The sequence below is a fragment of the Neopsephotus bourkii genome, unplaced genomic scaffold (genome assembly GCF_033783945.1).
Source record: "Neopsephotus bourkii isolate Nb327-2 ecotype Australia unplaced genomic scaffold, CSIRO-AGI_Nbou_v1 NB_1820, whole genome shotgun sequence".
NCBI classification, from domain to species: domain Eukaryota; kingdom Metazoa; phylum Chordata; class Aves; order Psittaciformes; family Psittacidae; genus Neopsephotus; species Neopsephotus bourkii.
In genome coordinates this window covers 674,705-700,527 of record NW_026902293.1, presented here as the reverse complement: position 1 = coordinate 700,527, position 25,823 = coordinate 674,705, and the positions used below count along the sequence as shown (strand labels likewise).

Sequence of the window (25,823 nt, the reverse complement as noted above, 5' to 3'; positions counted from 1 at the left end):
TCCTGTCAGAAGAAGGGGTGAAACAAGGGTTTTAAGTCTGGAGATTAAATAATACTAACATGATAACCCTTGTTTTAGAATAGATAGAAAACCTCTTGAATATTAAGGGTAACAAACAATTCCTTTTCTTTGCAGTTACACTTTCCATCTCAGACTACCAAAATATAGTAACAGTGAGAGCACTACTAAAAAACAAGAGAAACATCAAACTTGCTCAGTCCCGGGATATTTAAAGTGTTCTCTGTTTTTTGTTCAAGGCTAGCATTTTCTGCTCAGCACATTCTAGCCTACTGAAATATATGGTTTGCATGTATTTTAAACTTCAAGACCTGCAGTATTAGAACATCTAAATACCTCTTTAGGTTTGAGGCATTTATATGTAACACTCAAATAAAATAGTTTGATCCCAGTTATCATTTATAAGATATCTCATTATGTGATAGGGTAAAATGACCTTAGCCTGAGTATGAACATGGCTCATGAAGTTTAACCATCACAAGTGCAAGGTCCTACACCTGGGTCAGAGCAATCCCTGAAACAGCTACAGGTTGGGCAGAGAAGAGATTCAGAGCAGCCCTGCAGAGAAGGACTTGGGGGTGATGGTCGATGAGAAAATGAACATGAGCCCCAGTGTGCGCTTGCAGCCCAGAAAGCCAACCGTGTCCTGGGCTGCATCAAAAGGAGTGTGACCAGCAGGTCGAAGAAGGTGATCCTGCCCCTTTATTCCGCTTTCATGAGACCTCACCTGGAGTATTGTGTGCAGTTCTGGTGTCCTCAACATAAAAAGGACATGGATCTGTTGGAACAAGTCCAGAGGAGGGTCACGAGAATGATCAGGGAACTGGAGCACCTCCCGTATGAAGACAGGCTGGGAAAGTTGGGACTGTTCAGCCTGGAGAAGAGAAGGCTGTGTGGAGACCTCATAGCAGCCTTCCAGTATCCGAAGGGGGCCTATAGGGATGCTGGGGATGGACTCTTCATTAGGGACTCTAGTGGCAGGACAAGGGGTAATGGGTTAAAACTTAAACAGGGGAAGTTTAGATTGGGTATAAGGAGGAAATTCTTTCCTGTTAGGGTGGTGAGGCACTGGAATAGGTTGCCCAAGGAGGTTGTGAATGCTCCGTCTCTGGCAGTGTTCAAGGCCAGGCTGGACGAGGCCTTGGGTAATATGGTTTAGAGTGAGGTGTCTCTGCCCATGGCAGGGGGTTTGGAACTTGATGATCTTAAGGTCCTTTCCAACCCTAACTATTCTATGATTCTATGTTCAATAGGAGCACCTTTAAGACAGCAGTTTAGAAAAAAGTGCTTATAAGGAAGAAACCGTGGATTATTAATCTATTATGATAGTTCTGAATCTGTTCTAATTTGGAAGGAAAAAGAAACATTTCTAAAATAAGCACAGGAAATGTGATATACAGTTAGCCATTACCATTTGTGCAGCAGTCAACCTGAAGCCTATTCATATTTAAAAAAGAGCAGGGTCTAATTAAGCTCTGGCTAACTCAGTTCTATTTCCTTTCACTCTGATAAAGTTTGCCTGTGTTTGTCAGTACTGAGTTTGGTTTGTATGCAGTTAAGCACGTGTCATCAGCTTTCATTCAGATGACTCAAGTAGTTCATGCTTTTGATGTATTGCAGCTGTTCTTGTGTTTAATTTATGCAAATATTCTAGAATCTACATTTATTAGCAGCCATGATAGCTAAAACAGAATACTTGCATAGAGTGCTACAGAACTGAAAGAAGTGAATTTCCTCTTAATATTTATCAATGTGGAGTCTCTCTGTCTCATTTGAAGAATGGTTTTGCCTTCAGTCAAGAGCTCTCCAATAACTTTTCAGACATTAATTTGGAGTCTCTGGGTTCAGATGAAATATCTGCCTTCAGTGATTTCAAATAGCTGGTAGATGAATGAATGAATGAGTGAAAATTGTTATGTTACAGAAAAAGAAATAGGAAAAAATAGCTTCAGTATATTAATGTATTGAATAATTTGACCAGTCTTACCTATATGTCTCATTATTTTCAGTGAATTATTGTTTTATAGTTTAATGAACAATTAGTATTGTAATACCTCTTTCCTTCTGGAAAGAGTGAAGTACATATTCACAGCTTAGTATTCAAAATACCAAGGGTTTCATAATGCCATACATTTTCTCATTTCAGTTGCTCTAGGGATAGTTTAACTTGTTCATTAGAGTCTCTTAGGAAAAAAAAAGAGTGCTTTTTTGCCTGAAATTATACATCAGGTCTGTAATTGTTTTCAGATTTTTTTCTTTTACTTTTCAAAATATACACATATTTCAGTGTGGCACATATTCACCTCTCTCACAGGAGAAAAGAAGAATAAGGGTGCTGTTGAATTAGGCACATAGTGCTTGTCTGTATGTGTGGTGCTGTTCAGGCGGCTCACAATGCAAAGTATAGTTGCTAAATTCCTTTTTAAGTTTCTTTCTTTTTCAAATGTAAAGCTTGTCCAAATCTGTTAAATCTAGACCTACAACTGTCCCAGTTCTGTTTTCTAGAGCGATCAGTAATAGTAATAGCAGAAAAGTAATTATATACACTACATTTGGCTTATTTCTTGATCCCACAGCATTTTCTGATGGAAACAGGGATTTACAGAGAAAAAAAAAAAAGGAAATCCATTCTTCTTAATGTACTTTTGCCAAAAAATATAAAGGTCTCCACAGGCAAGGATTAACAAATACAAATATGCTTTCTTAGCAGCTATTGACGAATTACTAATAAACATCATTATAGCTGAGTTCAGGCTATTCAATCTTGTAAATATATCCTTCTTATAATTTCATTAGTGTTGGCTGAAGCCAGTGTTTCAACCTCTTTGTTCAAGTCTTAATGAATTACTGGAAAATGGCCGATTAGAAAGCATTGAATCACAGGGGCCGCTTCATTCTGAGTGTTACTCTCTTTGATGTTGTTTACCTCCCAAGTTGACTTGGCCAAAAATCTTAGTATATGAAGCTGTGAGCCCATTTTGCTGGTCCGTTATATCCCAGAGTATGTCTGAAAGTCAAATATGGTAGGTAGGAAGTGTTCATGGAAGCTCACACCTTAGAATAGGATTCTGACCAGCAGTGGAGCACAACTTTAGAGTAGCTAAAGGGGATGCAACAAAATAAGTGGGATGGCCAAGCATAAGTTTAGTTTCTCCTGAGACTAAACACACTTTCCATACTTAACTCCCATACTTTTCTCTATTTGGTGGATCTGTTTGCTTCCTGCTTCCAGTTGTTTCTGAACTGAATGCCTCTTCAGCTGTTCAAGGCGGGGTCTACACTGTAATGTGAAAATACGTTTGTGATACTCAGGCTACTTCACGCTGCTGGGTAAGAGCTGAGGCCTTTGCTATGTATCAGCATATACTTGGGCTTTGTCTTCCGAAGAGCTACAGATTTTAGGTAATGATACAGGGTCACAGGCATAAGGGATTAGAATATGAATGCATCTTATCTTGAGACTGGAGTCAGATCCTTGGCTGATTCCTTGATAATGTAAAGATACTCAAAGAGGTGGATGAAGTTTGAGTAATTGATCTTGTCTTTGCAGTGGCTTAGCATTTTTTCATGGCTTCCCACGGCATACATAACGGGGCATTCCCTCAATGAGGATTCTCATTTCCCAACAGATCAGTTCAACACTGGTTCATTGCCTAAAGTAAACTCAAATAAGAGCACCAATAAACTACATCATGATCATTTTTAATCACCATTAAACTAGTCTTATTTAAGTATCATTTCACTACGTACATCACCTAAAATGATGTAAAAGAAGAAGCCATTAACCACAAAGTTCCCTACTCAGGCAACAGTCAACAAATATAATCAAACTGTGGTTTTTTTTCAGGTAAACCTGTCTTCGAAGTGCCTCTTAATGCAGCATGAAATGCCACAGAAGGAGAATCAGAGCAGAGTCTGTTTTCACATTAGTTATAATAGCCTCTGGATTATTGAAAATTAACCAGCTAACTCTAATTTGAAGAGGCAAGTATGCAGGCTAAGAATATTTGACGAATAGTAATGAGGGTTATAGCCATGCCTCTTTCACATAAGAAGATAGTGAAGGTTCAGGGGGTGCAAAGGAAGAGGAAGTAACATGAAAGCTGGTTTTGCCGGACAGGTGAAGACTTACTAATGCTAGCAGAATCTCCAGCTGGGAAAGTCCATGGTTGTTATAGCCTTTGTGCCACCAGTATAGAAAAAAGGAGTTGGCTCAGAGAAAAGAATCTGGCTCAAAGAACTTAAAATAAATATCAGATGTCAGAGCTGTGACTTAATTGTTTAGCTAAGTAGATCATGTGAATTACACACAGATTGAGGACCTGTTTTTGCTTCTATTGAAATCAAGGAGAACAGAACCAGGGCATACTCTCCTTTCAATGGCTTTCAGCCCTCAAAACTGTTATTTGAGAGTACACCATTGCCTAGAATCATTTCTGTACCAGCCTTGAATCCAGAGAGCTGCTAATATAGGACTTCTTTGTGTTTTATTACTGTAGGCATAAGCTAAAACTCTAACGAGAATGCATTTCCTTAGTGGCTGTTGGTTTTTATTTCAAAGTTTGGTGTTCAGAGATTGGCTTCTGTAACTCTAACCGTGGAAATGGAACTGCAGGTTCAGACATTGGTTTCTGACAGTAGCCAATTTTAAAGAGATATGTCGAGATATACATGTATTTTCCTCCTTTTAATGTGGTCTCAGATTACAGCTCTGACAGTCTCAGAATTAAACCTATGCCCCAACACAAAGACATTAGCTTATAAATATCCCCTTGAAAAACTAGTTTTGAAAGCCTTATAAATTTATAGTGATTTTTTTCCTTAATGAACATGTAAGAGAATTTTGTTACCTTTATGAATAGAAGTAAATAAAGCATTTTTTTTTTCTCTTCCCACTACGCTAATGCATGTTTCCTTCAGCATTTTAAAAATCTCTATAAAATACCCCCCATACCTCCCGATTTAATCATGAAGGCTTTTCAGGAGTGAAGAAACTATCAGAAGAAAGACTGAAAACTTGAAAAGGTTGTTTAGCTACAACTGAAATTAAATCACTTGGAGCTGACTGACAATCTTACATTCAGGAAGAAAGATTCTGGGAGAATTCATGTGCAGTTGGAAGTACATTTTACTTATCTGAGTAAGAGCCTTCACATAGTTCTGCTGACAGGGTGAAATACTGATAGGCAGGTGACAGAAAGAAAGATCTTTGAAAAGATCTACAGCCAGTTTACAGACTGATATGTATTTCTACAAATTCTGGCTGTATGATGAATGACTGTTGTAACTGATGACATTATAAATGAATGGAGCATACAGAAATTACTTATATTTCTGGACATAGAAGATACTGTGGGGAATATTCTAATTTAGATAGGAAAGTTTTTAGGTTGTGGTTTCTGCATTCAGAGGATGGAAAGCATCTCTGTCTCCTGGCCAGCCAGGGTTCAGCCTCTCCAAGCTCACGATGATAATACCATTACTTCAGTTTTTTAACCAGAAACAAGGTGTGCTTTTCCTGTGCACTTTGCAAGCAATTGCTTTCCCGTGACAAATTGTGAGTTAAGCAAAGAAAAATCAAAGATTGAGGGGGAGAGAAGGTGTATAACATTATATATTATACTCAGTATTAAAAAACCTGAGTAGTTCACATCAGGGAAAAACTATCCTCCCCCTCCCTTGTCCACCTATACTTCAGACATGATTAAATGCTTCTTCTGCAGCTCAGATGAGTTAGATCCCTCCAGCATCATGTTATGTCCTTCCCATAGTTTAGTGCACAGACTTGGAGCAGCCAACGCTAGGGATAATCTGTTGCCCTTGAGGAGGGTGTTGAACTATATGGAGGATGGCACCCCCTTTCGGGCCGTAAATACTCATTGCTCTGCTGAGGTAGTAGGAAGGCCTCCCTGGAATTGCTGTTCGTGATGTTGTCTTCATAGCAACAATCAATGCTAACTATTCCTGTCAATCTCTGTTGCCACTCACAGCTCCGGAGACACCAGCCAAGGCAAGGAGGCCCAGTAGAGTTTCAAGGGAGGGGAGAAAGCAAAATGCAGTGCCTGGGCAGCAGCAAGGCCTCATCCAGGAAGAGAAGGGACAGTGGCTGCCTGGGTCCCCATGGATGTGAACAGGTCTTTATCACTCTCCCATGACTACGAGTCAACTTTTGTGCTGCTAAAGCTACTGGAGTGACATAGTTCAAAATAGTTAAAATTAGTTTTCATCCATAGCTTCTGAAGCATTGTCCTAAGTATGGGTGAAAGTAGGAATGATAAATAGGTGTCCTGTGCCGTGTACCCCATGTAGGTGCCCCAAGTGATACAAAATGAACATCATACGCTTCCACACCTGTTTCTACTACTTTTGTTCTCTTCTACATGTGTTTTTCAGCCTCTTCCCACAGGTGCTTTCGCTTTTGTGTGATGCAGTAATGCAGATCACAGGGAGTGGGAAACTGAGGCAACATGAGCAGTTGTGTTGTCTCAAATATGGCCCTGTAAGTTCAAGTTGGAAGCTGAGTTATGAAGGAAAGATCTTCTGTATTCTTCCCAAGTAGCAGCATAATGGAAAAAAGCAAACTCAAGTAAAGTTAGTGCATGTATTTGCTTTGTTTGCTCTTACTGTTTTGATTTTGTGAAAGTTTCTGTTAAAGGACTGATTTCATCTGAAGCATAAAAAAGCCTAGAGACAAAAGTTTGTCTCAGAGGACTTTGTCATTTCAGCTCCATTCACTTTCATGAAAGAAAACACGTCTACCATAGATTGTGCTTGGGAGGGTTGGCCTGAATGCTGTGATGCTAGCTTTAATAGCACAGGGAAGTAAAATCCTGTTTGATAGCAATGCATGCTTAATAGGAGCTTTTGACTGGGTGCTCTGCTTTCGTTATGTCCTGTGAGATCCAGTAGAGAGGTACAAGATTTATGGGACTAATGGTCTCTTTTTCTTAAAAAAAAGAGGACAAACTTCACTTTCATTCATGTTCTACCATAGGTGAATGGAGAGAAAACTGAAGCAGTAAAGAAAATTTAGAATACGAAGGAGCATGTAACTCCTTTTGAGGCAGCATCACAATTGTGGTTCTGGTCTTTTGGAAAAAGAAACTTGAAAAAGAGGGGACTGTTTTAAAAGTTATCTTGTCTCATGATGTACACCAGAGTTTAATGACTTTTCCTGAAAGCAGCAGTGTTTTGCAATCTGACACATCCACAAAGCAGCCAGATAATGGACATTCTTTTCATAAAAACTAGCTGAATCAGTAGGTTGTTACATATGGATTTACCCTGTGCTAGAAATGCAGCAAGGAGCTTGAGACATTAAACTTCTAATCTCATGTACTTCTTTGTAATTTGAATGAATTTAGTTGAATTAATTCAGAAACTAACTGCATTTAATGATTTGCAGTAAACAAAGAATGAGGGAGTTAGGAATGAAACACTACAGAGAACAAATACATTTCTTCTCGGGGTAAAAGAGTGCATTTTACGTGGCTCATCATCATATATTTACAAGCTTCCATAGTTTTTAGGTAAGACTGCACATTTAATTAAAAGAACTCCATGGAGACAGGAGTAGTAGGGATTCCAGGAGAAATTCCTCCCTCCTAAGTGTTCATGGGCCATACCCCAATGGGCATAATAGCACATAGAACATAAGTAAGATAGGTTTTTCTGATTAAAGCTAGTATTTTATACTTAGAATCATATGGCTTGAACTTGTTTATTAAATCCAGTCATGTGCTATTTCAGCCAACATATCCTAGAATCTTGTTCATAACCTTTTCAAAAAACTGAAATGTGCCTAGCTAAGACTTGTCTTGCCTGTTTATTACATAGCAGAGATAAATAAATACTCTTTTCTTCTTGAAGAAAGGTCCAAGTCACATTAGCCTTGCTTTTTTGTGTTACTATTTATATTATAGTATGTACAGAATCTTCCATATTATTTATAACAGTGTTGCTAAAGTTTACTGCCCCATGACTTAAATAAAGGCTATAAATCCAACTGAAATCAAGGTCTGAAGTTAGTAATCTGTTTTTTTTTGGTACCCATCTAAAGTCTCTGTAATAATAATACAGCAAAATATGAGGGTCCAAAGCCCCTTTCCTTGCAATGACTATTGATGAGTGAGGGGGGCTACACAGCCATCAGTAAGAGTGGAATTTGACCCTCTTCACTATAAAAAGGCAACACTTCAAACTACTTCAAGACTATTTATAGAAATCTAAAAAAACCCAACAAACCCAACTAATTCCATTCCAAACAAAGGACGAAGAACTAAAAATTTGAAATACTTCAAATGCACTCCAAACTGTGGTGCACAAATGTCAATCCATCAAACAAATGTTATGAGGACATATAAACATACAGTGCTTCAGACAAAAACAAGGCATGGTAAATTAGGAAAGCAGTATGCCTTTGCTCTTTATATGTTTTTAATGTCTTCATTTTTTCAATTTACTATGGTTTGCAAAAGGTGTCCTTATCTGTTTTTACTGTCAGGAATCCCTTAGTACAATATTTTATGCATTTTTTTTAATGTTTAGTATTTGAAATACTGCAGTTTTGGTAGAGCTAAATAGATTGTGGTTACTATCCTATGACTGTCCTGTGAATATGAATCCCCCCCGGGTTTAAGAGAGCAGCTGATGTAGGTAAGGTTTACAAGGGTGAGTAAGAGAGATATGACATAGGTGAGTAGAGACTCTGGGATAAGACTGAGTGGTTGGTAGTATATGTGATGAATTGGCAGAGTGAAGAAAGGTAAAAATAGTAATTGTGACTAAATGGCAGACTTAAATTTTGGAAGCTGATGCTTCCTTTTATGCTCATCTTTTTGTACAGTTAAGAATTACACTGATTTCTTTAATGTAGTGATCTCACCAGTGGTTACTGACAATGTAAACTTTATCAGCCATAATGAAAGCAGACACTTTTAGGCTTTCTCTTTGGGGTCATACCATTGTACTTCTAAATTGACTTGATGTCACAGCCCACTTTATTGCTCAAGTTTCTGATGAATGTTGAAGAATAAAGGCATTTAATTTTATATATATAATGCCAGTTATTGTATTCATAACTAAAGTTAAGGGGAATTTGAGGATGTATCAGTTACTCAGCATTTAAAAGGAGTAGTATTTGCCATGCTCACATCAGAAAAATATTGCTGGAATGAGTATCAGGGAAAGTAAACGTTCAGTCACTAGTTTAAGTATCCTTAGAAGCACCATTTCAAACCTGGACAAGTAAATAAGCATGGAAGCATTTATTTGATGTGGCAGCAGAACTAGCATTTTAGGACTTGACTAATGAGGTACAATCATATATCACAATGTGCCTTCCAAATAGTCTCTATAACTAAAGTTGAAATACTGAACAAGGATTTTAGGGATGGCAAATAAATCCAAAGAAATTAGAATACTGTTTATGTCTGCTTTTAGTGAAGCAGAAGATAAATTGTCCAAGTCATTTATTATGAATTCTTAATTGCACCCTATTTGTAACCCTTAAGCTTTAGAGAACAATGTGTTGTGAGAACTGAAAGGGCTGCTGTTAGATGGAGTAAATGGGAAGCCTAGTAAACTACTCTCAGAGCACAAAGGTATGCATGAGCACTTTCAGCATATTCTACATTCAGTAGATGGCAGTGGTATGCAGTTGTAGATTAATTCATGATTTTCTGTTGAGCAGACGCTCTCATCTCTGCAACTAAGCAGTGTGGATTTGGGGGTTTATTTGAGGCTTTTTGGGGGTTTATTTAAGTCTCTTTTTTTTTCAGAAAATACTAAGATACCAGATTTTTCACCTGCTGGAGCAGACAGGGATAGAAAGCGCTTGGAAGAATCCGGTCAGGTTTGAATTTCAAACAGCAGTATTACATACAGAAAGGAATGTGTCTGTCTGAGGCATTGACTCATTTTCCATCTATGCCCCGTGGAACTTAGTATGTACACATCACAGTCTCAAAATAAAAGTATTCAGTAAGTGGGAACTGTGTGTGTTACTTAACAGGAGTAGTAACACAGTGACATCTCGGAATGCTGCACACAGAAATAGATATTTTCCCTTGTCTAAAGGAATGAATTGCAGATCTGTTGGGGGAAAGCAGTGTGTGCATGTGTGTGTGAGTGTGTATAAGCAAACAAATTACTAAGACAATTAGAAATCATTATAAATCTTTTAATTATGTAAAACAGGAGGAAAAAGAACAAAAGCAGAAATACAGTTTATATGGTAGAAACCACAGATGAGGAGGCTAAGAGAATTAAATTGCACCATTTAAGTACATATTTTCTCATATGGCAGTTATTTCTAACACAAATAATAGAAAATGTTTAATGATTTATGATGTTAATGATGGAAGAAGTTTCTCTCTGTTAACACAAAGCAGTGTTTTTTCTTGCCTCCCTATGGGAAACTGCAATAGAAAATGCATTAAATATATCAGTCTGTGAACTGTTTTAGCACAACCACAAATTTGTCCTAAGAATTTCAAGAACTCTTGGACGGACCCCAGAATCGATTGATGGTGCCCGAGTAGGGAATACAACTGTCACACATTTTCAACAGTATATACTCTCTTTCTCTGCTGTATGAGACACCACATGAGGATCTAGAGAAACATTTCAATCTATATTAACATGGTCATTGTTTGTAGAACAGAAAGTAATACCATTCTGACCAAAGCTGCTGGAAATCATCAGTTTTACATGTAAGAACTTTGACAAGCCCTAAGTCCTGAAATAGGAGTTTTGTGCAACCTGGTCACAGTCAAAGTAGAATAATGAAAGTAGGAGATTAAACCCTTTAAATTGGTCAGAGTGCTGAAGAACGAAGTATATGTTAATTGCTTCAGCTCTTCTTGCTGCGGGTGGTGTTAGGAGCCGTTCTCCTGAGCACTGTGAAACCACTGTCTGACAAGCTCCGTAGCCAGGGAGTGGGATTGAATCCCTCTGACAGTTGCCCACAGCCGTGACCACATATTTCTGTCTACCTTTAGCAGGAATGCCTGGGTCAGGTCTCTAGGTGCATGCTTGATGCTCTATTTATTCACACTGTATTTTACTATAGGATTCCCATGTATGACACTGTAGTCAAGTACCTATGTTTTGCTCAACACCATAATGTACTCTTAACAATGAATGTTAACATTTTTGTCTCCACTTGGATGCCTTATCATTGCACTGTTTTCTATTTTGTTGATTTTGAGCAAAACCTGTTTGTTTGGGTTTTTTAACTGAGGCAGTACATCCTTTCTCAACATTTATAGGAATTATTACAGATGTAAATTAAATCACAGATACAGAAGAAGGATGGTTTGGGTCATTAAAATTTCTGAATATATTTTGTGTTATGGTTTGTGGTGATTTTTTTTAGCATAGCTTTTGTAAATATTTCATATATTTTTGATTCAATTATGCTTTCAATTATACTTTCATCTTGACATTGCAGTATCATTCCATTCACTCATCTTTCTATTACATTGCTTTACTTGGGTATTTTTCTCTTGTTCAGTCTAGTTTGCTGCTTAAATTCTTCTGACACCTTACCAATTTCTTTATGAATTTACATTTGAAAGGTTTTGCTATTACTTTTATCACCATGCATTTTTTTTGCATGTGTGTGTGTAAACTAAGTCCATCTGGATATTGCAAACCTACTGCTGTTTCACCTTGTGGTATTGTCACAGTTAGAAAAAGGTTGCCGTCTTCAGGCACTGTGGAGAGTTTCTACCAAAGAAAAGCTCTATCCAAATAAATGAGACTTCTCTATATAAGTACTCAAATAGTTTTGCTGACAATGTTCCAATATTTGTAGAAGCATGGTATTTCAACCACTGCAAGATTTATTCCTTTACTATGAACAAATGTAGCCTTTGTTTAAGTTGAAGCTTTGGGGAGTCTTGTCCTTTGAAATGTCACTTTTATTTAAAACTTTATTAACACATACTGCGCTGTAAATGGTTTCATGGCATGAAATGACTTAAAGAAAAAAAAAAAAATCACATGCTAATTTCACGCTAAACCAATATTTTTAGAAGCCTGCATCTGTGTTTGTAATAGAAGAGTCAGCTGCATCTTACTGCTGACAGTTTTCTTCTTTTTACAGAAATTGCACAACACATTAGTTTTCTAAATGCCATAGTTATAAAATAACTTTAAACAAAATACATGGGAATTAAGATTTTCATCTTAATGATGTATGTGTCACAGTTGTGCAAAATTTAGGCAATTAGCCTAGTTAAAATCTATCACAAGTTTGGTAATGCAGTACTTGCTGAGACGTATTGCTTTGTATTAAAATTATTTGGCTTGGAAAGGATTATAAAGTAAGAGAAAGTATGACTAGGAAAGAAGAATAAAAAGCAAAGGAAGAAGACTATTTCTAAAGTACCGCTCCTTCTGAAGAACAGACAATTCCATTAATTCAAAATAGCTTTAGAAGTGAATAAAACCCAAATCAGATCATGTAAGATATAGTATGATATATTGTCATTGCTGTTGACTACATCTTGGACTAAACATTATATTGTAAACAAATTCCTGCACAGTTATAATAATTTGAACTGCCTGTCTCTGTTGGGTAACTTCTTGAAGGGCCTAAAACCAAGGAATGCCCGTTAATCCATCCTGAGACATTCATTTCAAGAAATGTTGTACAATGTACAGTGGATATTGTAAATAACAATAGATATTCAGAAAAATGGATAATTATTAAACCTGTCTAAAAATGCTAAGCTTTAAATACTTGAAATGTGTTGCAGGGGGGACATTAACACCTACAAGTAAATCTGGCAGATATAATTTAGGTAGCAGACAGTGTATAGTGGTAACTGGTGTAATTTCTGGTTTTATGGCTTTTTCGAACACACTTCTGTTTTCTGAAACATTTACCTGCCATGGAGGAGTTTTCTACAAATGTTTTATAAGTTTGGGGTTTGTTTTTTAAGTAATCGGGGAAAAATTGCTTTGCATTTTGTAATTGTCAATTTTTTGTCAGGTGCATGAATATTCTTACAAAAAAGAGACTATTGATGAAGATTTGTGTTTTTCTTACATAGAAAGATTAAAGGACCTGACCAACACAGTGCTGCTTTGCATTTCCTGTGCTTGCCTATGGTACAGCCTGCAGCGAGACACTGTAGATCCCCCCTGGTGTAGATGTGCACTAGAGCAAGAGCAGGAGGAATTTTTTGCTGGCTGATGTACACTGCTTCTCTGAATAAGCTAAAAATAAGCAAAGGCTGCCTCAATTGACATTGTGATTTTTAATGCCAAGTTGATATCACCTGAGCATGTGGAGTTTTCATGGCCAAGCCAACAAACTGTTGTGTGGATTTGGCTTCAGTGCTGCGAATACAGCTCTTGTTATTTATAATCCAGCAGGACATGAATTTTCCTGGCACAATAATGGTGACATGGTGCTGGAGACAGTGCAAATACAGGGTAAAAATCAGCACCTGCTGTCACAGGTTTACAGTCAGAACAGACAAAACACAGAGAAACTGAAAGCACAAAAAGGTGAAAAGCCTCATCCAAGGTGAAGCAACTGTGTCTTACATTGCAGGTTGAGCTCATGCCTGAGCCCAGGGCTGTGCTTTATTTAGTCATCTACTTCTCTGCAATTGTGTCCATATTAGTGAAAATTAAACATTTGTGTCAGCTACCAGGTGCTGAATAACTGAAAACTGTGCAGAATAATTTTCTAAGGAATTAGCTTAACAGCTCTGGAATGTTCACAACAAAATGCACGAGTGGGGAGCCAGAGCACCTGTGGCTCACTGCTTCTTAGCTCAGACCTTGCTGTCTCTCCTCCACATCTCATTTATCTCAGCATGGGATAAAACTCAAACACATCTGAGAAAATTAACAGTATCAATGGTTTAGAACTAACTTTGCAGTATAAACTATTCTGTCTGACAAGCAGAGCTGAAAAACTCCCTAAATTTGTCTTGTCCCTAGGTTGGACAAGAACCTTGGGTGACATTGGTCTAGTGTGAGGTGGCCATGCACATGGCAGGGATTGGAACTTGATGATCTTAAGGTCCTTTCCAACCCTAACTATTCTCTGATTCTATGATTCTCTGATTTTGCTATAAGTATTCTTAACATTTTAGATAGAAGATCCAGTAGCAAATAGGTCCTAGCACCATTTAATGGTCGTCTATGGCTGTTGCTGTCTGTGGAAGGGGTGTAAAATGGGAGCATTTTGTCTCAGATGAGTAGTTACCTAAGGACAGACATAAAGGTCCTAATGTAAATGAGAAAGAAACCGTAAGAAAAAAATTAAGAAACTAATATTACTTATGATTATAAACTTCAATATACTGAGGATTGAACCCAGGATAGATAGCACAAGTGCCTTTTATCTCAGATATACTCTCTCTGGAGCAATGCAGATTTTGCAAGGCCTGTTACCATCCAAATATTCTCCCCACTGATTAAAACCAGTGAGTTCCTGTATCCCATGGGTTTTATACTTTCTGCATTTTACTAGTTTTTGTAACACAGTCCTGAGGCAAGAATGGATTGAATAAATTCTTTTGTGGTTTTGCCCAGTGTGACTTTCAAGTGTTTTAATTTTAGTAATGCTTTGCCAATCTGTCTTATTATATTCATGTTTCTGCTTTTCCTTTGTGAAATTAATATGTCAAAGGTATTTAACTTGCATTGTGAGGATGTGAGCATACATTGTGAGAACGGATATTAATTAATATCTGTCTTAATAAATGATAGATAGCACATGAAATATGACTGCAGTAACTATGAGCTTGTTAGATGCCAGGGAAAACTAGCATAGAGGTTTTATCATAATGATCTTTCACTTTATAAAAACATCCTATATGGATTTGAGATCCTGCTGTTCGATGTAGTGTGATCTGGTCAGAAGTGAATGATACATATTCTATGCAAAAAAGATGTTCATTAGTTTGATAGAAATACTAAGTCCTTTGAGACCTCAGCCTCACAGTTGGAGTGTACAGATAGGAGGGGTTAGCTATGCTGCTGGAAGACGAGAGAAAATTGCTGTGCTTTGCGTTGGCAGTTCATAGTTCAGTTAGAGTTGCCCCTGCTGTTAGAACCAGTGGACTGAAGTGTTTCAGTAACCTGTGCTGCCCGTGATTTTTATACAAATGAGCTTAAGTTGTCTTTGTGGAGGGCTAGGGCTTACTGATTGTGTTTGACCAAGCAAATGCACTGTATTATGAAGAAAATGAACGCTTGAAGAAAGCTGAAACGTGGGCACATGTTGAAAAGCTGATTGCTGCCTGGAGGAATGGCAGCCACAGCAGGGGAGGAGCAGGCACGCAGTCAATATTATTCAGCCACTTTCTAACACACGACTGACCTAGTTTTCCCTATTGGGACAGGCGTAGCCAGGCTGGTGTGAACCTTGGGCTGATGTAGACTACTCGTGGGAAGCAGACCCTGCAGCACTCCTTCTCAGGCTTACTGATACAGCTGCAGCTGCAATTTTATGCTTGCAATGCCTAGCTCCTTGCCTGAGTATCAAATCCATTATCCTGTTTTACCTCCTGTGCATTTAGGGCTGGTGTTTTGGCTGTATACTTTATTACAGACTTTTCCTAAATAATTTTATGGGGCAAAAGGCAGCTACTGTTCCCATAGCAAATTCTACAGACTTTGAAAGAACTAAATGTTCTGAAGGGGTCTAAATGTTCTTTGTCAGAGCAACAATAGCCTGTTCCTAGCCCAACCTTCACCAGACTTCAGTTATTCATCAGTACTGGTCCACTTGAGGCATCTCACCAAAACTCACTCAGATTGTTTCACAATTTTGGCTTTTCATATGCTTCATTTTGTGTAATTTTAAACTACCTGACATTTCATGTCAGTAAAATTCTAAGCTTGGTGGAGAAAGGGTGGTACTTCATTTGCAGTAAGGAAACAAGTTAGTTAAAACTGCGATTTTCAAGGAATCTTAACTAACCCAGCCTAACCTGACTGAGTTGCAGTAAGACTTTCAGCTTAACAGCATTTTAGATTAAAATCCCAGCCTTAAAATACACTTATGTGACCTCTGAGAAACTGCCTAAAGCCTATGGTTTGAATTTATTTTGTCAGATAACCAACATCTTCCTATAGGATGAATGGGAACTTGCTTTCTTCTGATCTAAATGTTAATTCAGATGGGGAATTAACTGGGAAAAAAAAGTAAGTAGGAGAATAAAACTGTTCAAAATTACATTAGTGGTAAGGAAATATTTTCAGTGAATAAATATATTTAGCTGCAAGTCCTAATACTACAAGTTAATCATGTTCCTTGTATTAGTGTTAAGGAAGGTATTTCTTTTGAATTTAACACAACATGCAACTGTTATGTGCAGTTACTGTCTGAAGTAATAACTGCAGTTACCCAATAATTTTTTAAATATTTCCACTTTTCCAGTGGAAAATTTATGATATTGAGGGGAGCTGAACTACTTCTGGGAATATTTACTTGCATCAAAAGTTTCTGCTGTAAGCCAGAGGCAGCGTCCCATTGCAAAAAAAAAAGTACAGGGTTTTTTTTTGTTAGCTCCAGTTCTGTTCTGCTGAAGTCCCTCAGGTGTTACAAGACTTGTACTTTCTCTTGTACTTTTTGGAAAAAATACCTGTATGGAAAGGGAATATTTTAAAATTCACAGCAGTTTTCACAGGAGAGGAGTACTACTTTTTGATTAATAGTGCAAAGAAAATATGCATGGCCCTTATCTAAGCTGCTCTGTAGGAGACATTTCTGTTCAAGTACTTGTTATTTCAAAACCCAAAAGACCGTATTTGGTTTTCATTTATCAAGGTATTTTACATAATTTGTTCAGGTACTCAAATATTTGTCATAACTTGATGATTTACTTATATTGTTTGTGGTCTTTCTAAAGTCATAGCCCAATTCAGAACCTAAGATGTGCAGAAGTTATATCAGATAGTGTGTTGTAGGTTGACCATTTGGTATTGATCTGTGAACTGCCTGGAACATTTCATTATGTTAACACCACCAGCCCTCTCCCTCTTAATTTCATTGTTAATTTGGGAAGCTCTTTGGTCTCTTTACAGCAGACATCTCGACATACTATGCTTTCATGGCTTTTACTGTAATTTCTATACTACACAGATACATTTTTTTTCTTCTCTCCTCAGAAATTTTTCCAAGAGATTCCACTCTAAAAGACAAGTTCATAAAACATTTTACAGGTAAGGCAGCTGCTTGCTCTTAATTTTCATATATATACATATTCTAAGTAACCAGAAGAGTCACATTAATTTTTTTGATGTTCTGCACCAAGTTTAACTTTTGAGAAGTTAAATTGCATATTTTAGGGCTAGGATTCTTTAAACAACCCTAATTACATTGAGGTTTGAGTGTCTCTTTGAATAATCTAGCTTAAAATAACTTTCAAAACATGGTAAGGTAAAACTTACTGTTTCATTTTTATTGTCTTATTGTTGCTTGGCATATTTATTTTCATGTTCATTAATTTTAAAACTTCTCATTGGACTGCATGTATCTTTCAGAAACAGACCTATGTGGCCATTGAAATTTTCACTATATCAGGGAAACACTTTTTGTCTTCTTTCTTACGATTTAAACACATGGACACTTGTTTTACCAAGGGAAAGGTTAAATCAGCGTAAATCAAATTAACAGAAAAATAATTTGCTATTTCAAATGTGAAAGTTTATTATGATTACAGTCAAGCACTTAAAAACGGTTGGAGTTGTATAATGTACTTACCTTTCGGACTCGGTAACTACTGGGAAAAATATTGTACCCTTTGAATGTATGTAAAGAGAGTTATCAACAGCAAGATGCTTGCACTCATTCTTTACTCTCCACTTCCAAATATTCTGTAATTCATAAAAGTGAAGGTCTCAAAGTATGACTCTGCAAATCTGTTGGTGATTTTCAACATTATTGGGGTTACTGAAACTAAAAACTAGAGAACTGGGTGCAGTTGGAGCATGAAAAAGAAAATTGGAAATAATTATGTGTTTCCTCTTTGCTGGAAATTTCAGAGAGTCCTTGGCAAGAAAGAAATGAACTTTTGGGTTTTTTTTTTTGCATGGGGAAGGTGTCCTCAAACCTGTAAGATAAACACAACTTTTAAAGGATCTTTCTGCCAGCCACAGCCTAACAGCATTTACAGGAAACATGCCAGACCCAGCTGGCCCTTCACTCTTAACAGTAAACAAAAGTACTCATGAAGTTTACTATTTCCAGTCCATATGAGAAAGAAATGAGAAGAACATAGAGATTCAAACTATGCTATCCTATGTAGCACAGAAATACTGAAAATTCCTCTTCTGGGAAGGACAGACATAAAGATTTGCTTACATTAGTACTTAATCCATTTCCTTTTCATCTGCAACTTTGCAAAACTGCTCAGCTACCATAAAAACCTCAACATAAGAATCTGGGGAAGCTAAATAATGAATACAGAACAAATTTCATTACTCAAAAACAGCAGTGAAAAACAACCATGAGTTTTGCAAAAGGTGTTTGAGAATACTAAATCATAGAAAAGAAAAAAGAGCAAAAAATACTTGAAGGCCTGGAGCCATTCATTAAATAGATGCTCCTTCTCTGCATGAGTAGTTGCCATCAAAATTGCTGAAATTATTTGACTAACATTAGCTGGAATTAATAAGTAAAGCAGATTAATTTCAAAATTCTTACAGGTTATTTCTTTGTTGGCTCAGAATTTGTGCCTACATCTTTTTGCCTTTTTTTTTTCCTTAATATGCTCTTGAAATCTTCAGTGATGGGCTTTTCTGCCTCTTTTTCACAGCTTTATTGAATCCTGTAATCTGTAGGCGTTTTCTTAAAATACAGCCTAACTTTGGTTTTCTTTATTCTATTCAAACTGTAATCCTGTAATCCTTTTTCTATCAACCTTAGTTAAGTAAACTGTTCAGTTATAGTCCTTACTAGTTCAAGAGTTAGAACATTCTAAACTAATGAAGTTGTGAAAAAGCAGACAAGGGGAAGCCAACGTTATCTTTACAGTTTCAGGGTTGAGAAAATTATTGTACACTTTTAGTATGCCAAGAATGGTAGACGCATTTTAAAGCTAAATAAGAACCATATGTAACAGGCCTCAACTGTAGGAAAAATCATAAATAATCTTGTGACTCATAAAGCTATCTATCAATTCAGCTTGAAAAGCCAGCTGACACGGGGTGCTCTGTAAGACACAAATAAAATTAACAGCCTATTTTTGATGGCAGGGAAGAGAGTGGAAAACCATATATTATCTGAAGGGACACAGAATTTACTTAGTGACAAAAGCTGATGTTATCTCCATATATCCTGGAAAATTTCAAGTTGCAGACTTTTTCTTGAGCCTAATTGCTCCCTCAGATAAAAAATGGCAACAATCTTCTAGTTCAAAGTTGCAAAGGCTGCTTTGTGAGTCTGCTGAAAAGCTTATTTTGTGGGTGAAAAATCTCATGAAATCCACATCCTACTATAAAATCTGTGTCATGTTCAAGTGTATTCACTGTTATAGAGAGGAATCTTCTCTCAAGCTTGTGGTCATTTGGCTCCACTATCCAGAGACAGTTGGCTTGGTATGTTTTACCAGGCTGATAACCCACCTTACAAGTTGTGAAATAAGTAATTTTTGCCCAGAAAAGCCTGTCTTCTTCTGACAGCAAAGTTAGTTAACACAGAGTATTTCCTATGGATCCTTTGGTAGCTCTGCTTTAAACAAGATCTTCATATTCAGGGTTCCTATTTGCGCTGAATTTAGAGGATGCAAATAAATTTAGTCTTGTTCCGTTGTTGTCAATTTATGTCAGTGTTTTCTGTCCAAATCACAGGAAACTCATCCTAATGGTAGTATTGCTAAGCAGGTTACATGATGCGATTGCTACATTTTTTCTCTCCTTTCTAACTTGGATGCCATCAATAATACCTTCCCAGGACCATCAGCAATTACGGAATGGCTCTTTGGCAATTTGTTACCTTTGAGCCATGTTTTGGAGACCAGTAGCTACATAGTATTATCAAATATTAACACAGACAGGTGACACTGTATGTCCAGAGAAGGAAGCGCAAAGATAGCACATCCTGGGCACGCAGGAGTTTGCCTGACCCAGACATTAACATGCTGCCCTCTGCATGCCTGAACCCTTTCTTTTTAGGACTGGTTTAACAGGAGATCAAGTTCCTAGATGTTACTCAGCTATCTTTTTTTTTTTTTCCTCAACACCCACATTGTATATTAAGAACTTCATAAACCATCTATGTGCAAATTAGAAGTGTTCATACATGAAACTACTTCATCTTTCCAGGGCATGGAAACTCCTATTTGTTTAAAGTATTGCATTTATTTATCTTTAGAAATAATACCCACATTCCATCTACATTATTCCTTCTGAATTAGACCACTGATGTCTGCTGAGCAAACTAAACTCCTTTGTAGTTGTACTGTTCTATTTTTCACGATGTAAGAACTTTTACTGTTAAGTTTGGAATTTCAAGGCTCAGTCAGTCCATCGTTTTCAAGGGCCACTTTTCTGTTATTCAGATCATAAGCATAATAGCACAGCAGTAGTATTTCTTTCTGTTATTTCAGTAGCAATGTTATACTTGTGTTGCATCATAACGATTTAAGGTGTAGCAAAAGTCTAAATATAATTTTAGCCAAAAAGAGATTGAACATTAATTGAAGCTGCAAAGCAGTGACACGGAAGGTTTATGATTAACTCCTGCTTACTTTTGGACAGGGCCAGTCACGTTTTCATCAGAGTGTAGCAAGCACTTTCATCGACTGTATCACAACACAAGGGATTGCTCAACTCCAGCCTGTAAGTAGTAATTTAATACTTTACATTAACCAAATCCAAAGCAGATAATATGAGTTTCATTCAACCTGAAATGTTCTGCTTATCTAAAAAGGAGAGCTAAATCCTCAGAACTGTCTCAACTTTATCCAGCACTCAGGCTTAGAAGAGCTATCAAGGCTTATCATAGCCAGGATCTTTTCTTCTTTTCTCTTTAGAGGGGTTTGGTATTTTCTTTCAGGGACATCTTAGTCACCATAGGATGTCTGAAAATGAATTATTTTCTCTCCTGCTGACATGGCTATATTCTGTACAAACATTCCCTGAAGACCTGAACACAGGTTAGCATCCAATCTCTTGCTGTTTGGCACAATTTCTTTTAAGTTTTATTAAAATACTTATCAAGCAAGAGAAGAAAATTGCACCTAAGTATATTTTGTTACCAAATAGATCTTTCCATCAGAAAGCACAGTAGTGGCTCCAAGGGCCATTTGAACCAAGGACACCAGAGAGACAGCAAGTGGGACACTATTATATCCAGTCTGATGATTAGAAGATATACTTAAGCATGGTAAATACGGATTTCCATCTATGTTAATTCTAAGTGGAAAATAAAGTTCAAATAAGTTTGAAAGAGTCTGACCTCAAACTATCTTACAGTCTGCTGCTTAGAATAGCCTCACAGTTAATGAGTTAAATTCCTTCAAGTAAAGTTGGAAGTTGAATCTGGTCTTCTACATCTTGGGAGGAAACTACCTGGTAGAAAGTTAATTGGCTTCACTCACGTTTCCTCTAGAGCTCTGGCTAGGATAAGGTAGAATCTAATTTTCCATCTTACACACATCATTTAATGAATATCCATCAGAGAATGGTATCACTGTGTACAGTGCCTGAAATTCTAGTAGAAAATCTACAATTAATTTTATGCAGGTTTTTGAGGGTATCTGGCAACTGAGATTCATTATTGCTGTGGGTGATTTTGTTTTATAGATTACAAAAGGTGTGCAAGGTTGCTAACAAGATTAGCAATGAGCCCTTTGTGTACACAGTCCTAGGATGTTTGCTGTGTAAGTATAATTTTTCCCACTCATTTTCTTATTTGTTGATCTGTCTAGTGATTTACTCCACGCTTTTTATCAGGTGTGCATACATAAATGTGGTATTAACAGAGTGCATCAACATGCAGTTCTGGCATTGCTGTAAGGACTGACTGGTTCCTCATGGAAATACAAAGAAGCACAGATACCTCTGTAGGTCCCACTGTAATTTCCTACAGTTACACACTTGTGGCACCGTAGTGCATAATTATGTAGTGGGTGGCTTCTTACTGTTTAGAATTTCAAGACGGAGTTTGGTTGGTGAAAGAAAAATGTGTGAGGACTTCATCAACACTTTTATTTCAGGCTTTTCAGAAGAGGGCTTTGTTATCCATGGAAGAACAAAAATGTCTTGATCTCAGGTCTGACAATGGAGTCTTCATTGATAGCCTGGTCATCTTTTAGACTGCTTTTCGTGCCCAAATAATGCTCCTGAGAACTTCTCCCAGGTTAATACCACTTCATGGTGATGAAAGTAAACTGAACATGAAGATGTGACAAAGCTAAAGGCTTCAAGTAACAGACTATGGAAAGAACCAGACTACTCTTGTTTATGAATAGCATGTTAAATGTGTTAATTAAAGAGCATTGTCACTGAAGGAACATCTTCAAGTGAGCTGTTTTCTTGAGTTGTTTGAATATCAATAGGACAGTTACACTCCCAACAGTGATTTGAAAAACCTCACTGGTTATTGTTGACCAATGAAATATATAAAATCAGTGACTTAATTTATTTAAATTTCTTCAAAGATGGTTTTCTTTCACCACCTCCTCCTGACAAATACTGCAAGCTTGGAGTTTGGGGGAGTTGTGTATGTCATTTCTTCCTGCATCAAGACTTCAATTCATACTAATCAAGAATAAGAAAGGAAGAGTAGGATATGAGTCAGTGTTAGCTGATTTGATTTCCAAGTGGAGGTGGGATTCATTTTGGTGGCTGTTAGAAAATGCTTTGAAGAGTATGGCAATATTTCAGTGCTAAGAAGAAATGACATAATTTCTTTCTCCTTTTCTTAACTATTTTCAGCCTGTTTGGCCTCTTGCCTTCCACGTATTGCAGATGGTTTTGAATATATCAGGGACGCTGAACCAGAGGCTGAATAGGTCTACCATTACTTTGTCAGGATCTTCTTTACCTTTCCTTACTGAGGGAAAGAAATCCTTTTCTCAGTCCACTTTCTTAATTTTTTTTTTTTTTGAGGTGCCTAAATTCCCAGTTGTTTGTCAGTGTTCTCTTTCAAATCTCAGTTTTCTCATTTTCTGCATTTTCACCTATTTAGTCTGTTTTTGTCCCTCATCTGTATCCCTTCACACCTCTGGGTTCATGGCTCAAAGTTTCCATAAAGATTTCTTGGTGTTCCAGTACTTTTTTTCCTTTTCTTTCAAGAAGGTGAGTCAAAGATCTGCCTCCATATCCACAGTACAGAAGCATCTATCTCATACTTCCATCTTTAAAATACAAAAGGATCAAAAGTTGCTATGATTTGCAAATCCAGGTGTTCTAATTTGCCTGTCAAAAATACACTCAAAGATGACAGGTGTGGAAGGGAGGGCTTAGATGGTAAGCAATACTTGCAGTTCATGTGTACTGTGTTCAGTTAAAGTTGTTCACTTCTCTCCGTTAAAAATGGAGGAAACATTGTAGGAAGAAGTAGAACTGTGATCAAGTATCTGCATCCCAGCTGCCTCTGTGCTCACTCCCCCTGTTCCTTCACCAAATGGACAGCATCTTTTCCACTAGAAATAGGACAGGCACAGGTCTTCATGTTTACTTATATCCAGTATCTTTTTGTAATGGCAACATTTCCTGAGAAGAATGCATGGCAGGAGTCTCTCTCTCTTCCCTCCGAACAGACAGGGCAGCACAGGAGTTATATATGTTCATCTCTCAAAACCACTGCATTTCTAGCAGGATTCTGTGATTGCTTCTACTTCATCTTCTAGCACAGAGGATGTATTCCTCACCACACTCACGCTAGCTTAGAGAGGGTAGGGTCATAGGTACTGTTTACTGTAAGGGAATTTATCTTTGCTTTAACATTTGAGAGAGTCTTGGAGACTCTCAGTTGCCTTGAAGAATGAGGATCTCCCACTCAAAGAATTGACACCAGTTAGTATTTCTCCTGCATGAACTAAAATATTCTGTGTTTTCCTCATTAAAAAAAAAAAAAAAAAAAGAACTACAGTGCTATTATTCGAATATTTTCCTCCCTGTCTTTGAAGTGTTCGGGTAAGAAAAAGAGACATGGTCTGTTGCTGTTAGAAATGAAATTGCCTGGGAAAAGCCAGATTTCCCGCGGGAGTAGCTGGAGCGGGAGTGGCGGGGGCGCGTCCGCGGGACGTTTCAGCACCATGGATAAGGCTGCCGAGGCCGGGGTGCTGGCTGCTCAGAGCCGCGGCGGCTCCGGAACTGATGTGCAGGAGACGTACTTCCTAGCGGTTGCTCACTATTTTACAGCCTTCAGACATTTGTTGGGTTGTATTTTTTCCAATTCTGATCCTTGCAAATGGAAGTAAAGCATTTGATGAAGCCCAGAATGTAGAAATAGGCACAACTATGGGAAACTTCCTTGTAAGATGCCGCAGCGTGCACTGCTATGCGTTAAACCTCTTAGCATCAATGCTGAGGATTTGCCACAGCAAAACTCATTAGTGTTTGCAGGAGGGCAAGACCCACTGGCATTCTGGAGTTAATCTTAAGATTTATGCAGTCCACAGGAGACTGTAATTTATAAACAGAGTTATACTAAGCACTCTGCCTCTGTGTTTTGAAGCTACTTCTAAAAATGGCATATCCTTTTCTTTTGCAGACTTTTTACCAAGGAGAGAATTCTGATTTGCCAAGAAAGTGCCTTGAAATCTTCCAAGACAGAGAAGACATCTTTTACTTTTTTTTGATTTACAACGTTTTGTTACTAGATACTTTTTATTTTCATATATTTGTTGGACATTCCATATTTGTGTGAAACATTATTTTATTTTAATTTGTAAATTTGTTGCCTATAGTTCAGACAAGCCAATTATTTAAATACATTGTATATAAAGAATACTAATGATATACTGATTAAATGTTTCAACCATATGCAGGGAGTTGGTAAAATTTTGCTGTTTCTCTTGTTCCATTGTATTTACATCATTCTGCTCAGGCTCTTACTTTCATTATTTGCACTAACTTGAAATGCAGAAGTCTATGTAACTGAAATCTGAATAAGCTGTAAGTGGAGAAGTTTTACTTGCCATGGAAGATATTTTATATTATGAAGCTTTGTTAATATATACATATATCTTATTGCACATCAGAAAAAAAATTGCTCAGAAATGCACCTTGCTTTCAGGAACATTTGTATGACTATTCTGGATTGTCATCAGTTGCATTTGTACTGGCACTTATGGAAAGAGTTGCAAATAATGTAAATATAAAGACTGGAAAACTGCAATGCAGTTTTGGTGGAATAAAGGACATAAAAGTGAACTCTTTTCCAGGAGGGGTTATTTAAATTTATTAAGAGGCTAATTATTTAATATAAAAATTGAATTTATCTGGTGAATTTGAAATAATTTTCCATTGAGAACTGCAAACCTGTGGGTTTAGGTTTTTAAAACATTTTATTTTCAAATGATAAACTTTTTTCATATACTTATTCTTCAACTGAATGAGATGCCAAAAAAAGGCCACATCACGCACCTGCTGTAAGTAACAGAAACCTGTGGGGGTGAAAAGGGGGTAATAAAATTGCATAGTAGAAGAGAAAATACTTAAATATCATGAAGCCAAGAGGTATAATGAATGAATTTGACTGGTGACATATCAAGCTTAACTGTTTGGGAAGAATACAAAACACAGTTGCTGCATCTTTCTTACTTAAAATCAAATTGTAATGATAATATTTGCTACCCATTTCTCTCAGGTCTTTTATT

General features: G+C 37.2%; 1 protein-coding gene across 2 annotated transcripts in view; it reads left to right on the top strand.

Moving 5' to 3' along the window:
- Nucleotides 1-25,530, top strand: part of ALKAL1 (ALK and LTK ligand 1) — a 35,247-nt gene extending 9,717 nt beyond the window's left edge. Inside the window, exons 3-6 of one of the 2 annotated variants that reach the window (XM_061342801.1) lie at nucleotides 17,161-17,214; nucleotides 20,752-20,832; nucleotides 21,799-21,875; nucleotides 24,716-25,525. In XM_061342801.1, coding sequence (XP_061198785.1) covers nucleotides 17,161-17,214; nucleotides 20,752-20,832; nucleotides 21,799-21,863 — 200 coding nt within the window. In that variant the 3' untranslated portion in view covers nucleotides 21,864-21,875; nucleotides 24,716-25,525. Of the gene's footprint in view, nucleotides 1-17,160; nucleotides 17,215-20,751; nucleotides 20,833-21,798; nucleotides 21,876-24,715 lie in introns of both variants that reach the window. The other variant, XM_061342802.1, reaches the window with a different exon arrangement.
- The last annotated feature ends 293 nt before the right edge of the window (nucleotides 25,531-25,823 follow it).